General features: G+C 31.7%; 2 protein-coding genes and 1 pseudogene across 2 annotated transcripts; 1 reads left to right on the plus strand and 2 right to left on the minus strand.

Moving 5' to 3' along the window:
* The first annotated feature begins 6,449 nt into the window (after positions 1-6,449).
* Positions 6,450-7,404, plus strand: LOC133670353 (probable carboxylesterase 12; annotated as a pseudogene).
* A 649-nt stretch (positions 7,405-8,053) lies between these two features.
* Positions 8,054-9,924, minus strand: LOC133670841 (patatin-like protein 2). The gene is made up of 6 exons (XM_062091440.1): positions 9,793-9,924; positions 9,389-9,570; positions 8,922-9,270; positions 8,552-8,851; positions 8,265-8,437; positions 8,054-8,138 (listed from the first exon to the last, which is right to left on the minus strand). Exons 1-6 carry the CDS (start codon positions 9,922-9,924, stop codon positions 8,054-8,056), a joined length of 1,221 nt encoding a protein of 406 aa, XP_061947424.1.
* A 5,238-nt stretch (positions 9,925-15,162) lies between these two features.
* LOC133671163 (patatin-like protein 2) lies at positions 15,163-17,315 on the minus strand. Its single transcript, XM_062091818.1, has 6 exons — positions 17,054-17,315; positions 16,603-16,784; positions 16,168-16,516; positions 15,781-16,083; positions 15,511-15,683; positions 15,163-15,420 (listed from the first exon to the last, which is right to left on the minus strand). The coding sequence occupies exons 1-6, from the start codon at positions 17,192-17,194 to the stop codon at positions 15,357-15,359; spliced, it is 1,212 nt and encodes a 403-aa protein (XP_061947802.1). The 5' UTR covers positions 17,195-17,315; the 3' UTR covers positions 15,163-15,356.
* Positions 17,316-19,600: the final 2,285 nt, after the last annotated feature.

Raw genomic sequence — 19,600 nt, forward strand, 5'->3', positions numbered from 1 at the left:
TTGTCTTTTTCTTCTCCCTTGTTGCTGCTGTGTTGGTGTTATTTATAGAGCCAAATGAGTGGCTTTTTACTCTTCTCATGGGGGGCAGCCGGCCGGTCGGCCATTGGGCGCGACTGCCCAGGTTCGGCCCCCCCGGTTTTCTGGCAGGTGCGCGACGGGTGGTCGGCCATTGTGTTCGGTCGGTGGGCTCCAGGCGACAGAGAGGGGCCGACAAAAATTCAAAAAAAAGCACCCTTTTCCCCTTCTTCCCCGCTGCATGTTCGGGGGGAAGAAGAAAGATGAACAGTGTCGTTCAAAACGACACCGTTCTGCTCTTTCCTTTTTTTTTTTTTTAATATATGAAACGGCGTCGATTTGGAGAAAACATGCCGTTTCATTTAAATGTGGCGCCAGAACGCGCCAAAGTCCAAATCAGCCCTCAATCATCTTTTGTCCCTTCAATTGCATCCCTGCCGAATTCGAACCCCGTCCCTATATTTGGCCGCGTTTTTCACTTTGGTCCTTGGCCTCTGAATTATGCAATTGGGCCCTTAATTGATCAATAAACTTCCAATTTCTTCAATTAAGCCCTTGAATCAATTAATTCCAGCCCCTATACTTACGCGCCTTCTTCAATTTGGTCCTTGGTTTCGGATTCCTTCAATTAAGTCCCTAATTGGCCCTTAAACTTCAATATTTATGCAATTAAGCCCCTGATTTGACCTAATAAATTCCTAAAAAATATATTTTGGCCCCAGAACTTAAATTTCTTCTAATTAAAGCCCAAATTGACTTAAAAATCAATTTTTCTTGCAATCAAATCCCCTATAAATTCATTTAAAAATCCAATTAAGTCCATAAACAGCCAAATTTGGGCTTTTCTCCTTAAATTTCAAATTTTCCTTCTCAACAGGGCTCTCCTCCTTCAAGAATATACTGTCAAAAATCCAATCTTTGTATTTTCCGACCATTTTCTGAGCGCTTTTGCCTCATGTTATTTTTTCTTAACCTCCTTTGGTATATATATATATATATATATATATATATATATATATATATATATATATATATATATATATATATTTTGTGGGGGACCCAAAAATGGGTTACAACAAATAATATGTTATTCTTCCAATATTCTTAATTTAATGTGCTAATTTTTTCTTTTAAATCATTCTTTCGCTACCTGATTTCCTCATTTTAGGTGCAAACAAAGTAAAATATCATAAAGTAAGTATTTCATGCTTATATTTAGTCAAATAATTTGGTTTAATTAAAAAAATACCTTTTAAAAAGCCAACTTTAATAAAGAACAACAATAAAAAAAAAAACCCTAAAATAACCCAAGTTATTTTCTAAATTAATAAGAAATCTTGTAGAAAACAAATAAAAACATAACGGAGTTTAATATTTAATTAAATAAATGGTGAAGAACAAAATAAAAAAAATACATGAGTTCAAAAAAAAAGAAAAAAAAAGAGCAAGCAAACTCGGAAAAATCTTCTAAACTTGAGTTAATTTTTCAAAATCACAAGTCATAAAATTCTAGACCCGAACTCTATAGAAGCTCAATCCTGAATTAATTTAATATTAAATGATGTAATAATTTTTTAAAAAAATTCTTTTAAGCAAAAATAGCAAACAAAAGAATGAAAATCAAATTTGATAGAAAACAATTATTGAGTATTAAATCATAATAAAAATTAAAAATTATCCCAAATAAAAAAAATAACAATTAAAAGATTATGGACCAAATATGGCATATGAAAATATTATAGGAGGATTAAATTGAAAAACAAGTTTCGATTCTATAAATAATTTCAAATAAAATAAATAATAATTAAAAAAATAGAAACTATCTTAGAAAAAACAAATTGAAAAGCTGCTATAAAAAATTAAAAAATTAGAGAATCAGATATGAAAATTGAAAAGACAAAAAAAAATAAGAAAAAAAAAAGTTTATTATCACTATACTGGAGGTTTGGTATCCACATACATTCTCCATAGATAAAAGGATTGCCAAAATAATTCTAATGTAGCTTTGGAAGCCACCGTTTAACAATCATACTACCCTACCCTAAAAATGGTGCGGAGCAGCCTCACATCTCATCAACTTTTAAATAATATTTTATATTTATTAAATTATCAATTAACCTCTCAATTCATTAATTATAACAAAAAATAAGGATAAAAATAAAAACAAATCCGTACATGCAAGTTAAAAAATTCTTGAAATTAAAGGCCCTTGAGTAATTTTATTGTGAAAAGTCTAAACAATACATTGATGCTACTTCAGCGTTTTTTGCTTTCTTTGACAAGATAATCATTATACTATGCAAAGAAATATAAAAGTCCCCATAATCAGGCAAATTATTTTTCTCAAAAAAAAAAATTATTCTTGAAATCCACAATAAATATGATTCTATAGCTACAGTAACTGGGACTGTACAAACCTCCTTTTCGTTATATATATATATATATATTCAAACGTCAAAATTTCAAGTTTTTCCAGCATTGGCAAACATTAATCAAATCTCTGTTAGAAAAAGTCGAGCAAATTAATTAAGATTAGACAATGATGATGATGCACAAGGTTATGATGTAGCTAGAATTATAAAAACTACAATTTTTAAATATTTAATTAAAATTTTAACATTACTAGATGATAGATGATAATTTAACTCATAAATTATATAAATAGTCTAATATATATTTTTTATAAATAAAAAAAATATGTTTAAATCTAAAATAAATCTGGTCATACTAAACTATAATAATATCTTAAAACTAAGATAACAAGAGATCTAACCGTTGGTTAAGCTCAAATTCTTCCTTTTGAATCCACGTAAAGTTTTTCAACCCTCAAGCTATCTCAAGAAATCTTTATACTTTGAATGTGATGATTTTTTGGTTTCATGTACTGTTAGGTCTTCATTTTTGAACTCCAGTGCAATTAAGTTTATGAATTCAATTAGCTAATTCTGGAAGTGTGTTGCTCTGTTCCTGGTAGGAGAACCTATTTACACACTGAATTCTGTAATGAGAATTGAAAGTAGAAGTGGGGGGCAACCAAGTAGACAAGTAAGCTTTCTCCTATTATCAACATTATAACATTGTGGTTCTGCTTTTCAGGTTGGAAGTCCAACGGTGAGCAACCAGTCAGTGAGTGATCATGAATTTCTTAAAATTTGGAAACTGTACTTTTAATAAGCTATCATCATACCATGCCTTTGTGCAGAGTGTTCCAGGAGCAGGGTTGCAATAATGGAAATCAGCACTTCATAATATGATCCTGTGGCTGTATAAAAATAAATAGTCTCTTTTCCGGGGAAAAATAATCCCGTAGGGATGTTTTGTTTTGTTTAGAGTTTCAGTTCTTTCTTTTAATACTTCAGCTGGGCAGTCTCTCTTAAATGACAATATAATTACTCTTTGGGGGGACAAGAATCTGATCGTCACCCCTGATCCCACTCTGCCTCGCCCTCATAGGACATTGCTGTATAGATGAAACCTGCTTGCCAACATAGGATTCTTTTGTGTTGGATAAGAAGAAAGATATTGTCTTGGAATTAGAAGAATAACATAACCTCTTTGTTCCTTGGAATACAGAGGATCTTGATTATCCATTCCTCATCCTATAAGCAAAACTTGAGGTCTGTGTTCCTACTCAGGACTGCAAGCGAGCCCTGTTTAAGCTGATGACAAGGATGCTCGACTTTCTGATGCATTAGGCCTGTAGAAACTGAAAGTTTTGAATGTTTAGATGATAATTTAATTAAGATAAACTATATAAATGGTCTAACTTTTATAAATAAATAAAACTCGTCAAAATTCAATAAAAAATCTAGTTGCACTAACCTATGATAATATCTTAAAACTGAGATAACAAGAAATCTAACCATTGAATTGAGCTCAAATTCTTTCATATGAATCCACATACAGTTTTTCTATGCTCAAGCTATCTCAAGAAATCTTTGTATTTTGAATTTGATGATTTTTTGGTTTCATGTACTGTTCGGTCTCCATTTTTGAACTCCAGTGCAGTTAAGTTTATGAATTCAATTAGCTAATTCTGGATTATCCCTGCTGTGGATGAGAATTCACAGTGTTAAGAAGATAAATGATGTAAAAAATTAGATACGCCGCCAAAAATCTTCCTACCTGCAGCATGGCTTCGCTTTATATTTCTTAGTCCAGTAGCTTTTGTTTTAAAATGTTTTTTTTAATATATTAAAATAATTATTGGTTCATTATTAAAATTGATAGCTCTAGCTCAAGTTCATGTTTTTTTTTAAGGTGTGAGAAAGATTTAGGAGAGGACTGGCCTAAGATAGCTCACATTCCTCACATTAGTATCAGATAAAATTGATATGCAAAATTTGTAATGAGAATAAAATATATATTTTCGTAGTTTTAATTGGTTGTAATTGTTTAAATAATTTTCTCAAATTGATTGTTGTTTTATTCTTGATATAAATTTGGAGAAAAGATGTAAAAATAATTGGTTCATTATTTGTTTTAATTGAAACTTGTTTTACTACTGTAATAAGTTTTTTTCCTTAACACTACTGTAATACTTCTCATATATATGTATATAAAAAGCATAAAATTTAGGCAATTAAGTTTTTTTTGTTACTTCAAAACAAAACTTGAATAAGAAAATCAACCGTTGAGGTTTCTCAACTAAAATATCAATCTCATAAACATCCTTTATGAAGACGTAATTTTACTTAATTAATTGAAACTAATAATATTTAAACAAGAGGTGCTGATTGATTGAGTCTTGGATCGAGAAGTAATGTTACTTAATTCTGAATCAATTGGTAATATATATGTACTTAATTTGTTTGTTTGTATCACTAATTACTACTGCCTCCCGGCGTAAATCTCAAGGAAAGTGGAATTAACAAAGATTAATTTCTTTGTATCCTGAATTGAAAATGTTTGGATCCTTCAAGATCGCTGTGCGCTTCACACGTGGAAAAATACTCGCTCGATTGCCTGTAGTTGAACCAGCCTTTTATCCATTATATTTTATTTCGATCAAACCGACCTCTCACGCAAAACTTTTTAATCTTCAAATACACATCGCTCGCACCATAAAGCATATAGAGAGAGCATCAATACAAACAATAAATAATGGAGACTTCGACTAGATATAATTAATGACATTTAGAGCGGACCAGTATACGGATAACTTCATTTAATAAAAAGTTCTGAATATTAAATGAAATTGTTTGAGGCTTAATTTCTTAAATATTTTTAAAAAATCTATTTATAATTTTATCTAATACTCTGTATTCACCTTCAATACAAAATGAAATTTCTCATATTTTCGGGCTAAGGAGCCAGACAAGTTCTACCAATATATATGTTCAACAAGTTCTGGGGCAGATAATCCAAAATTGAACCCAGCAGTGGATTCGAATTTGTTGAAATTTAAGTGTGATAAAGTGATGGTTTGTGTGGCAGAAAAGGATAAGCATAAAGGCAGAGGGGTGGTTGAATCGCCGTTGTTAGGCAGCGGCTAGATTTCTTTTCCTCCACTTGTTTTTTCTTTCTCCTCCGCCCACTCAAAAGTTAAGAAGAATCATAATTTTTTGTATTATTTCAATTGTGGTTCTTGTTTTTTTACTTTATTTTTTTAATTTTCTATTATTTATTCTTATTTATTTTTATATGAGATTTGTTTTTTGTATTAATATTTATTTTATTTTTTATTTTTTTAATTGATTTTCTTTTTAATTGTCATACCTAATTTTTTTTTTAGAAAATTGTTCCAATTCTTTTCTTTATAACTTCTTTCGGTTTCATTTATTTTCTTAATTATTTTTTTTAGATTCAGTCCTCATTGTTTTATTTCATTTGATTTCCATGCCACATTTAATATTTATTTTTTCGATCATTGTTTTTCAACCCAATCTAGGAATCAATCCCGAGCAAGTTCTAGATCACGGATCGAGTGAGATGGTCAAGAATACCCAAGTAAACTTAGACTAAAAAAAATATCCAACAAATTTCAAGAAAAAAATTCACAAAAAGGTTGTGTTCTTATTTTTTTTTAATCATGATTTTTAAACCTGGCTTGGAAGTCGACTTTCAAGTAAGTCTTGGGTCACGGGTTGAGTAGATTGGCCAGGGTTACCCAAACAATTATTTTTTATTTTACAAATATGTAAAAATAGCATTATTTTGGTCAAAAGTTTACAAAAAAAAATCAATAGATTTTAATAAAATTTAACAAAATAAATTCAACAGTTTAAAAAAAATACAAAGAATTTAATAAAAAAATAAATTCTTATTCTTTTAATCATTATTTTTAAACTTAGTTTAGGAGTTGACTCAAGTAGCTCTTGGGATCACAAATCAAGTATCCAGAAATATCCGGATTAACTGATTTTTTATTTTGCAAGAATATAAAAATTACATTGTTTTAATAAAGATTTAACAAATAAAATCAACAAGTTTTAAAAAAATTATTCCTCAATCCTTGGATATAGGTGCTTTTTATTACCAATCACTAATAAAAAGAGATCGATAGCAGAAGAAAAGCTCATCACCATGCTCCCTCTCCTCGTCCACTATCATGGTGGTGGCTTTTGCATAGGCTCACCATTTACTTCTGCCTTGAAGAATTTTCTTTCAACCCCAGCCACCCAAGCCGATGTCATCGCTATATCTATTGACTACAGGTTAGCAACTGAACACCAATTACTGATTGCATACGATGATTCATGGGCAGGGCTTCTGTGGATCGCGAAGCACTCTAATGGTAATGGACCCGAACCATCGATTAATGAATATGCGGATCTTGGACGGGTTATTTTAGCCGGCGAGAGTGCTGGAGGCACCATAGCCCATTATGTGGCAGTCCAAGCTGGGGCTGCAGGATTGGCTGCCGTGGCTATAGAAAGGTTAATAATAGTGCACCCATATTTTTGAGCTAAGGAGCCAGACAAGTTCTACCGATATATATGTCCAACAAATTCTGGGGCAGATGATCCAAAATTGAACCCGGTAGTGGATCCGAATTTGTCGAAATTTAAGTGCGATAAAGTGTTAGTTTGCGTGGCAGAAAAGGATAAGCATAGAGTTATGAAGCTATGAGCGAGTGTGGGTGGGGTGGTACTGTGAATTTTTATGAAATTAAAGGGGAGGACCGTTGCTTTTATTTGCTGAATCCGGGGGGAGAGAGTATCGAGCCCCTTATGAAAAAAGTGGTTGATTTCATACGGCTGGATTGATTTTTGGAGTTTTATTCGGTGGGAATCAGCTACTTAATTTTCAGCAATGGTGAGAGCAGAAAAATAATGGTTGAATTTAAGGTTGTTTGGATTGTATTTGTTTTTTCAATTTTTTAATATAGGTGCTTTCAAATGCCATAAAAAATGTGTGGCATTGTGTTTATTGCATTCTTTTGGGCTATTTTGGCTTCCCAGCATTTTTTATTTTTCAAATATTGACAAAATAATATAATTTTTTTTAATGAAATAACACAATTTATATATATTATAAAAGGAAAATGCAATATAATATAGTTTATACATGCACGATTGAAAACACTGTATTTATAGCTTTTTGCTATTAAAAAAAACAATTTTTTTAAAAATATCATAAAACACTATATTTAAAAGGATATTTTCTTAATTTCTACTAGTCAACGCAAAATGCAGCTGATGTTAACTACAATTCTACAAAATATATCAAAAGTTTTTATTAGTCTTCATGATAGTGACCATCTTATTACACCATTAACTTCAAGATTCATCTATCTAGTAGGTAATTTAGTGATAATAACTTAAAACTAAAGGGTTTGTTTTTTTTGTAATTTCAAGTTTAAACCCTATGGTTATTAGAGAAATCTGAATTGAGATTAGCCAAACCATAAAACAAAATGAGCAGTTAATAATAATAATAATAATAAAGAATTACATGGTGCGCAATCTAGGAAACCATATTGTGCATGGCATTCTTATTACAATGTAAATAATAATTATTTCTTTCTAATATCTATATTCCCATCTAAGTCTTCTTGAGAAAATGAAACAAATAACCTCATTAATTATTTCCATGTTCATAATTTTGAAGCAGAAGCTTTTCCAAAAAATGATGACCTAACTTCACGAAGTTGCTTCTCCCTTGAGAGTAATTTAGCCAACCTACACAAATTAAACAAAAACAACTGTAAATTAAGCAAGCAAATTATAATCTAAGTGCAAAATATGATTTATATTATGTTTTAACACAAATAAATACTAAAAAAACGAATTAAGAGGTATATATACGTTGTGAGAGCCTCTTCATTAGTCATCTTATTAATAGGTTCAAAGACTCCAGTAGCCAAATTCACTCTTGAAACTGGTTTCTCCAGTAATTTCTCTCCCACTTTCACAAGATTTTCCAAATTCTCTTTTGTAGCAACATCCACGGATGAAAGTGTTCCAGTCAATGTGTCATCCTGCATTCATTTTTAACAGGTATAATAAGGTCAGATTTCCTCGTTTTACTATATTTTCCTTTTGCTTCATGAATAAATATATTAGATGACCACAAGAGAATGATATAAAAGCACCTGAATTCGAAGATAATTTTCTTCAGAGTTAAGGGCTTGAAAAACAGTGGAAATATGAAAATCAACCATGTCACCACTAGCTTGTGTAAAAACATCCACTAATGGAGAAGAATGATCACTAGTCCGCCATCCAAAGATACCCCACTTGGCTGCTTCATCTGCATCATACTTTTCTTCCGATTTTGCTGTACCAGTGCCCAAAGACAGGACTAGAAATCGACCATATTCCATTGGGTTCATGCGGAAGGAGTCAGGACTCTCCCTATTGATGGCTTTTGAAACTTCACTTATGGCAACTAACTTCACTTATAAGATTCTTTAGTTATACAAGCTGAAGATGTGTTTGAAGATTGATAAATCATAAACATACTGGATTGTTCGCTCCCACACCACCATCAATAAGATTGAATTCTCTAACTTTGCCGGATGGATCTTTGGATTCAAAATAATGTGCAGGAAGATAAGTCGGGGCAGATGAAGTTCCAATGCAGATATCGGACAAAAGGGCATCCGTTGATGGGTTATTCTTCACCTGATAGTTAGAAAAGATAGTTGGCTGGAGGCGCTTGATGTCAAAATTTGGGATCACAATATTTGTCAAAGTCTGGCGCAACCGTGTATCCCCCAACTTTTCCTTGACAATGCTATGCAAGAATTTGCCATCATACTTTGGTCCAGTCAATGTCTTGACAAGATTTGCAGCTGAAGCAAATGGAGATCTATATAATGCCGAAGAGTACTTAATTAGTATCTTGACAGTTTGAAGGACATAATTTTTTTTTTTCATGCAATAATTCATCACTGTGACATTCATCATCAAAGATCCAAGACTATTACCCGTCTTGGGGAAAGATTTTAGGGCAATTCTCTAAGTAGAAGTTGTTAATGTCTTTAGCAGCAAACAAAGGGCGGTTTCGCTCATTAGGGGCAGGTAGCATAGCAGTCACGAGGCCACCAGTGCTGGTCCCTGAAATCACATCAAAGTAGTCTGCAAGTCTTGCCTCTGCACCATCCAGCTTCTACAAAATTGACTAGCAGAACAACAATCATTACTAGCTACTCGTTAATATAGTTTGTGAAAAATAAATAAACACCACAATTATATACGAATGGACCATTTAAAACTATCACTAAAATTCATGCATTCAAACGCTGTTTTATTGTATGTATCATCATGAGCTCAAAAACTCGAACATGCATTGGTATACATGCTTAAAGAGACCGGTTTCTTTTCTATATACCTGAAGCTCAGACTCCAAAAAGGCAAGGATAGTTCCTGGTATAATGCCTCTTATTCCACCTCCATCAACGCTAAGAACGGTGATTTGGTTTCTATGTGTTGGAGGTTGAGGAGGGGATGTTGGAATTTGCATGTTAGCCATATTGAGAAACAAATGCTAAAATGTAAAGATGAAATCAAGGAGTCGTAGAAGCGGAGGATAGAGTTGAGAGGTTTAGTTTAAACTTTCGGAGAGCTTGAGAGATAGCTATCACTCAAATGTATTCAAGTGTTAAAACCTTGCAATCGCCCGAAGGAGATGTGGAGGTATTTATAGACTTCTGTCCTTCATGAATTTTTTTTTATAGGAAATTTCAACAAATTCCTAGGATTTTACTCACCAAATTTGACCATTTTGAAGTTTCTTGGACGGGGAACAATTTTGAATGAAAATCAATAAGAGATAGGAGTGGTTTGCTTAATAGCAGAGGATCTCAGATGTTCAGTAACTTTGTGGGTGAATGAGCCAAAGGAACAAAGGACCAAGCTGAATGAATCAATTGGTGGTGTCAAAGTTCCACAGTAGTTGGGACCAGTTTGACTTCCCCTTCGTCATCAATTTATGCACTGGCTGCTTCATGATATGTTTAATATTGTATCTTAGCGGATTATCAATCGACAAAACCATGAATATAATATTATTGTATATGATATTATAGCAATGTTCACAAGTGAATATTCATATGATTATCAATTTGATCATTGCGACTTTTCATTACATCGTCATCTTCTAGGCTTCATTTTGTTTGCGTCTACAGAACATCTTCTGAATTTCCATACATTCCATGCCTAAAGGTGATTTCAATGGATCGAATACAATAATTAATCTTAAGCAAGGTCTTCAATTGTCTTGATATAATCTTATCTGCTGTCCTTAAGCATCGTTAATATGTGCAGTTTATACCATCTTGTACAAGAAATTGACGTAGATTAACGTTTCTACTATGCGCTACGTTGCCGGCTATAATATTTTTTTTAATTAAAAAAGCCCGGGTAACACAAGCTTGTTTTAAAGAAGTAAAAAAATAAGCGGCTCGAGACCTGATTTGGCCAAAAAAAACTGGTATAATTTAATCATAAAATAAAAGAATCGATAACGAAAGAAAAAATGAGCTAATTTAAACAAAAAAGAACTACGAAAAGTAAAAAAAAACAGTTATTGAAACGAAAAAGGTTAATCAAATTAAAAAAAGGAAAGAAGAAGAAGAAGAAGAAGAAGGACTTAAGCCAACCAAGGTGAGAAGAAGAAGAAGAAGAAGAAGAAGAAGGACTTAAGCCAACCAAGGTGAGCATGATAAATATGCAAGCCAAGTTATGAGACCAAAACGAGTAAGTAGAAAAAAAAAATTAAAGTTGAATTTCAAATAAATTCAACGCAGAAAAATAAAATTAAAAAAAAATCAATAAAAAAATAAAAAAACTCAACTAGCAAACTATATAAGCTAATCAAACTATATAATCCGGATCATGCAAATAAGATAATGAAATAAAAAATAAACTAAATTTTTTTTTGAAATTCAATTCTAAAATAACTTGATGATGAAGGATTAAACATAACAAATATTATTTACAATGATAAAATTTTAAAAAGGATCTCGAGGTTATTTTTTCAAAACCATTTCAAGCAAGTATAATCTAGCATTTATGTATTTTAAGTGAAGAATATTTGATTGTGTTAAGAACGACAATTTGTTTAAATGTTATTATAATTTAATGAGAGAGAATTATCCCATTACTTTAAAATAAGATCCTCTTGTTCTAAAGCTTTTTTCTTAAAATGCTCACAAATATAGTCCTGTCACTAAATCATGTGTCGGACTTAATGTATTGTAGAGAAAAAAAGGACACCAAAAAAAAGCTTGGGAAAAAGAGAGAAAATATATACTAGGAAAAAAGAGAGAATTTCAAGATAATTATTTATTTATTTTTTAATATTATAGCATATTTGCCTTTTCAAAATTTTTAGATATGAGATTGGTATTTGACAATCGCACCTATTAAATCAATTTAAAGAATTATGAAAAGAATTTAAATTGAAATTTATGGACAAACAAAAGACAATACAACAATCTGAAATATCTTATAATTAAAGGAAAAAGAAAGAAAAGGCAATTATATATATATATATATATATATATAGACACACACACAAATTTAAATGTGGATGACTTCTTTAAAATCCATGTGGAAAAATAAAATATTTAAAGTCTGATTGAATTCTAAGATTCATATTCAATTAATTACATTGCATGTGTTGTACGAACAAAATTACATAGTATTACAAATCTTTGATACCATGTGCATAGCACCTTTATTGGAAGACTATCTTACAGAGTAAAAAAATTATTTCTTCCAAATTTTATTTGCATCTAATAATTTAATTTTAAATAATAAAACAACAAATGAATATTCAAGTTATTTATCAATCATGTCCCTTTTGGAGTAGTAGCTGTAATTTCCAACAGCTGACTTAGCCTCACGATCGAAAATGCTTCTCTCTCTCTCTCGAGAGTAATTTAGCCATATTCATAAATAAATACTCCAGTAGCCAAATTCACTCTTGAAATTGGCTTCTTCAACAATTCCTCGCCCACTTTCACAAAATTCTCCAAATTCTCTTTCGTAGCAACATCCACAGATAAAAGTGTTCCGGTCAATGTGTCATCATCTTCTTCTTCTTCTTCTTCTTCTTCTTCTTCTTCTTCTTTTCCGAGAATAATCAGAGCACATATTAATGTCAGATCATATCTTCTTCTTCTTCTTTTCCGAGAATAATCATATCTGTTTCTATACATGACATATATAATAAGCACCTGAATTCAAAGATAGTTTTCTTCCGAGTTAAGGGCTTGAAAAACAGTGGAAATATGAAAATCAACCATGCATGTCACCACTAGCTTGTGTTAACACTTCCACTAGTGGAGTGGATTTAAACACACAAACAAACGCCAAAAAAATTCATCAATTTTTTTTACAAAATAAAGGTTGGGTTTTTTAGTTTATTGGGTATATCAACCTAATAAGCTTTTTAATTTTGATCAAGTTTTAATGGGTTAACTGTTATTAAATTCAAACATACATACCATAAATTTATTTTTTAAATAAAAAATGACACTTTATTCAAATAAAAAATAAAAAAAAATTCTTTTTTTATTTTTTATTTTTATTATAAGATAAGTATTTTTATTGAATGCTAAAATATGAAAATGCTCTTTGTTTTTTTGTTCCTTTTCCTAAATAAACGCACTAGAAAGAGAGAGAAAAATAACAATGACGAGATGATTTTTTGATAAATATGAAAATGCAAAAATTGATTTTTTTTTTGAAAGACTTGTCCGTGATGCACATAAAATACTTATTTGCATAAATCTTATGTTATTTTTATAATTTTATTTCTATTTTTTCTATTGTTTTTTCTTATTTTTCTTGTATACTCAACCCAAACCCATTAAGCCCATGGATACAACCCAAATAATGTAGCCCGGACTCATAAAGCCATAGCCCAAAACCCAATAATATTTATCAAAGAAAATCCAAGCCTACAGTGCATCACACACAACCCGCGGCCATTTTCTAGAAACCATACAAGCCTTATCCCAGGAAACGAAATGGGCCTAGCCCAAATCATCCCATAACCCCAATACACATAAGAAAACGCACGGGCTTGCCGAAGCCTAGCACAAGACTTATGTATTTGGCCCATGAACAATTTGCAAGAAATGAACTTTGAGATTGTAAAGATTAAACCAAATTCTTTAGCTGGAAACACAAAGACAGAGGAAAGGGGAAAGGGAGCTGGAAACACAGACAAAATGAGCCTACCTGATTTCCAAGCTAAGGATCCACGAGCAAGTACATACCTAAGTGTCATAGAAGCGAGAGCGGCGTCTTCGAGAACTGTGAGATATAGAACAGTAAGTACAAAATTAAGGGCTTGCCAAAGCCGAGCACAAGACTTATGTCTTTGGGCCATGAACAATTTGCAAGAAATGAACTTTGAGATTGTAAAGATTAAACCAAATTCTTTAGCTGGAAACACAGACAAAGGAAAGGGGAAAGGGAGCTGGAAACACAGACAAACGAAATGGGCTTGCCGAAGCCTAACACAAGACTTATGTCTTTGGGCCATGAACAATTTGCAAGAAATGAACTTTGAGATTGTAAAGATTAAACCAAATTCTTTAGCTGGAAACACAAAGACAGAGGAAAGGGGAAAGGGAGCAAAGTCTTCAAATTCTTTTTTTCCCCTTTTTAATCAAGCTCTTCAATAGCCTAATTAGAAAACATTAGGCTTTTATATGCATAAATATAACTTTTATTTTTCTAGTTAGCCGATTTTTTTAGCACTAATTTTTATATAAAATCTCAATTATTATAAAGAAGAAGAAGACATTGTATTTGAAATTATGGTAAAAGTAATTTTTTTTTTTCATTTTTCTTTTCTTGAGTTGGAGAGAGGACAGATAAAATGGTCGGTTGATATAAATTTCAGCCACAAAAAAATAATTAATCTTGGTGTCAATGATTTATATTCAATGAGGGGAGTTCGATGGTAGTGATTTTTTTTAAAGCCCTGATACTCTAGGCCACACAAGCCCGCTCACCTAACCTAATCTAACCTAACCTAACCTAACCATTTTCTTTTAAAAAATAAAACCTTCAGCATCGGATTTTTAATGAATTTTTTATTATTTTTTTAAATTTTATTCTTTAATATTAGATTGATTTTAAATTTATCTTCGTTGTTATTGTATAATTAAAATAAAAAAATGTTTTGAACCCATTGATATCTATAAATTAGGTTATGAGTTTGACGAGTTAGCTTGAGTTGACAGGAATCGACCCAATGCTTTATCGTTTCAATGTTTTTAAGAAAAACAAATGTGAATATTTTTTTCAAAGTCAAACCTCTCATCTATGATACATTTAAATCCGAGTGTCTGGTCTTTTTATGTCATTTTTTTTTGTTTTTTTTTGAAGCATATCAAGTCAACTAGATTATACAATTTAATTGAAAATGTCAGCTTGAAAAGGATTCAAGTCCAGAATTTCAAATTTAAATTATTGAACCATATTTAATAAAAATATCTCATATTTTAAAAAAAATTAGTTGAACCCAAAATATAGAAAGAAAAGTAAAGTATTACATTACCGAAAGGTAACCACAAAAGATTTAAAAATGCGAGTGAATCGTTTAAAAATTGACCAAGGAGAAACTTGACCACTTGGAAACGAATATATATATATTATAAAGAATAACTAGGTAATTACTAAATAGTATTAACATAATCAATCAAAGAAATGAATATCAGCTTTTGCTGGGAAACGAAAATATTTGAAGTCTGGTTGAATTCTATGATTCAATATATTCAAGGTATGAAACAATTGCATTGCATATGTTTCAAAAAAATAAAAAAATTACATAATATTACAAATATAGGATGCTTTGTGCATAGCATCTTTATTCGAAGACAACAAATGAATAGCCAAATTATTTATGAATCATGTCCATTTGGAGTAGTAGCTTTAATTTCCAACAGCTGACTTAGCCTCACGAAGATGCTTCTCCCTCGAGAGTAATTTAGCCAACCTACACCAACAAAACAAAAACTTAAGAAATAAATAAAATAATAAAAGAATAATCAAGATGAAACAAAGAGTATTATTCATTCATTTATACTTTCTGAGAGCCTCTTCATTGGTCATCTTATTGATAGGTTCAAAGACTCCGGTAGCCAAATTCACCCTTGAAACCGGCTTCTTCAACAATTCCTCGCCCACTTTCACAAGATTCTCCAAATTCTCTTTCGTGGCAACATCCACAGATGAAAGTGTTCCGGTCAATGTGTCATCCTGCATTGATTTTTCACACGTATTATAAGGTTAGATTTCCCCACTTTGCTTCATGAATAAATAATTAAGCACCTGAATTAGCATGATAAATAAGCACCTGAATTCGAAGATAATTTTCCTCAGAGTTAAGGGCTTGAAAAACAGTGGAAATATGAAAATCAACCATGTCAGCACTAGCTTGTGTGAAAACATCCACTAATGGAGTAGAATGATCACTAGTCAACCATCCCAAGAGACCCCATTTAGCTGCTTCTTCTGCATCATACTTTTCTTCTGATTTTGTTGTGCCAGTGCCCAGGGACAGGACTAGAAATCGGCCATATTCCATCGGGTTCATGCGGTAGGAGTCAGGTCCCTCCCGATTGATTGCTTTTGAAACTTCACTGATGGCAACTAAAGTCTGAACAAAAGAAATGAATGATATAAGATTCTTTATTAATAGAAGCTCAAGAAGTGTTTCAAGATTGATAAGTCAGAAACATACTGGATTGTTTGCTGCCACACCACCATCAATAAGATTGAAATCTCTAACTTTGCCCGATGGATCCTTGGTTTCAAAATAATGGGCAGGAAGATAAGTCGGGGCAGCTGAAGTTCCAATGCAGATATCAGACAAAAGGGCATCCGTTGATGGGTTACTCTTCACCTTATAGCTAGAAAAGATAGTTGGCTGGAGGCGCTTGATGTCAAAAGTAGGGATCACAATATTTGTCAATGTCTGCTGCAACCATGTATCTCCCAACTTTTCCTTGACAATACTATGCAAGAATTTGCCATCATACTTTGGTCCTCTCAGAGTCTTTACCAGATTTGCAGCCGAGGCAAATTTAGAGCTATTGGCAGACAGTACTTAAATAAGTATCTTCATGGATGAAAATCAGTTGTAATGCAATAATTCATCATCAGCATTAATTATTACCTGTCTTGAGGAAATATTTTGGGACAGTTCTCAAGGTAGAAGTCATTGATGTCTTTAGCAGCAAACAAAGGGCGGTTTTGCTTATTCGGTGCAGCTAGCATAGCAGTCACGAGGCCGCCAGTGCTAGTCCCTGAAATCACATCAAAGTAATCCGCAAGCCTTGCATCTGCACCATCCAGCTTCTGTAAATTTGAATAGAAAAGCTAATCAGTGATACAAACAGGAGATAAAACTCTAAGTGTGTGAAAAATAAACGAACATCACAGTTCTATATATACACACACATTGATGCATGTAAAACTCTTTAGTGTTAAACTTACGTCATGCATTCAACTTAATTGTTTTTATTATATATGATCATGCGCCCAAAAACAAAAAAACACGCAAGATCTTGCATGTCTATTTGACATGCATTAGTATACGTGCTAAAAGATCCCGTTTTCTTTTCTACCTGAAGCTCAGACTCTAGAAAGGCAAGGATAGTTCCTGGTATAATGCCTCTTATTCCACCTCCATCGATGCTAAGAACAGTGATCTGGTTTCCACGAGTTGGAAGTTGAAGGGGAGATCTTGGAGTTTGCATGTTAGCCATATTAAAAAACAAATGCTGAAAATGTAATGAGGGAATCAAGAGACCTAGTAAGTTGAAGAGGTTTAGCGTAAACTTTCAGGGAGCTTGATGAGAGATCGCTAGTATTCTCAAATGTAGTCAAGTGGTGTAACCTTGCAATCTGCCAAGGGGGATGCTGAGGTATTTATAGACCTCTAACCCTTCATGGTGTTTGGAATTTTCAACAAATTCCCAATACTTAGTCACCCAAATTTGACCATTCTGTAGTTTCCTGGATGGGCCGGGAACAATTTTGAATGGATCCAACTTATCTGTACTTATCACTAACAGTTCTTAGCTGACACGGTTCAAGTTGGACCACTTACAACTTGGGTCTAAGGGTACAATTGAACATTCCAAATTCTCAAATCAAAGAAAGCAGACACTAAAATTAGAATGGCTGGTATTTTGCTGGCACGAAGTTAAATAAGTTAGTCGATGAAGATCATTAGTGCAACTGGTTGGATTTGAACATGTTATTTTCCCCAATTTGATTCCTGATGGCCATTAAGGTTTACTTTAATGCTTTCTTTTGGTTCACGAGTTCAAGCAACTATTTTCGAAGAAACAACTCCTGTTACCATCAAAATGGGATTTTGCAAAAGTTATAACCAAAGGCACCGACGAATTCATGTAAGAAAAAGCCGAGACTAGTTCATCTCCATTATTTATTCGAACTTTATGATTTTCCAATGGCAAACTTTATGATTTTCCAAAGGAACTTCTTTTTGATGAAATTACTTTGTCGAGGTTTACTATGCGTCCGTTTGGGAACGTGGTGAAAATTATATTTTTAAAAATTTTAATTTTTTTTGTTAAAATTTAATATGCTTTGTATGTTTTGGATCGTTTTGATGTGTTCATGTTAAAAATAATTTTAAAAAAATAAAAAAAAATTATTAATATATATTTTAATACAAAAAATTATTTAAAAAATAACTATAACCACAACCACATTACCAAATACATATTGTATCATTGAAATCAGCTTTGTGGGTGAATCCGTGAATGAACCTAAAGAACAAATTAAGGACCAAGCTTCATGATACGTGTCTTAGCCGATGACCGATCAAACAAAACCATGAATATATTGCATTTACGGAAAATTAATTTGATTATCGATCACACTTAGAATGTGCATGTGATTATCAATTTGCTCATTTCGACTTTTCATTACGTCGTCACCTTCCAAGCTTCATTTTGTTTGCGTCTATTGAACATTTTCTGAACTTCCATACACACCGTGCCTAAAAGGTGATTTCAATGGATCGAAAACAATAATTAATCTTTAGCGCAGTCTTTATTTGTGTTGATAGGATCAAATCTTCCTCTTAACAATCAATCTAATTTAATAACTTTTTAAATTTAAAATTTATATAAACACATATTAAATTATAATTAATTTTTATTAATTAGAATAGGGATAATGATATTTAAATTTTTAATCATTTAATTAATAAAACTATAATATTAAAATAAAAAACCAATTTAATCTAATAATTTATTTTTTTATTGAGGTTCCAAAAATAATTTTATATCATACTCTATCTAATAATAACAACAGTTGATTAATAAAGCTTTCTTAATATGCACAGTTTGTTCCATTTTGTACAAAAAATTGACGTAGATTAATGTTTCTAAGAATAGGATAAAATGGTTTGGAAGTGCAGCCCCATACATCTCAGAACACAATGGAGTAAGAAAATATATACATAGTTAGCTTGAAGAAAATTAATATAAAAACTATGATCTTAGGATGGATGTGAAGATGATTCTTTGACAAACATGGAATGAAAACCTATCAATTGTATTTGAATCAACATTAGGGAGTCTATATTAGTATAACAAAATAATTTTCTTTTTGTTTATAATTTTAAAGAAGAACTGGAATTAATATATACGGAATTGATTGGATAGTAATTAGTTCTTAAGTTCTTCATGATTCTCACAACACATTTTGGTGTATGAAATTTATTATCATACAATTTAAAAACATCATTCAAAAAGTTAATTTAGGTTATTCCTTGAACTAGCAAACTAATTATAAATGTTTTCTTTTTTTTGGCAAGACATAGCCGCTTCAATTAATTTTTTAATATTATTTTTTCTATATTACGATACCGTCGCCTTTTACGAATTGAAATTCATATATTTTGAAGTCGGACATTTGATTCATTATTTAGGGTTTCAATCAAAGCATATGATTTCAATGTACTTGATTAACAAGAAAGTGCACCAATCTAATAAAGAAATATATATTTTCAATCCAATGGAATTTCTATCATTAATTAGCATTTGTTTATGTCAATAGTGTGTAGTATTAATAGTAGTAGTAAAGCTTGCAATTCTCAATATAATATTGGAAAGGTTGCTCCATGGACACGCTCA

This window comes from Populus nigra, chromosome 13 (genome assembly GCF_951802175.1).
Source record: "Populus nigra chromosome 13, ddPopNigr1.1, whole genome shotgun sequence".
Lineage (NCBI taxonomy): Eukaryota > Viridiplantae > Streptophyta > Magnoliopsida > Malpighiales > Salicaceae > Populus > Populus nigra.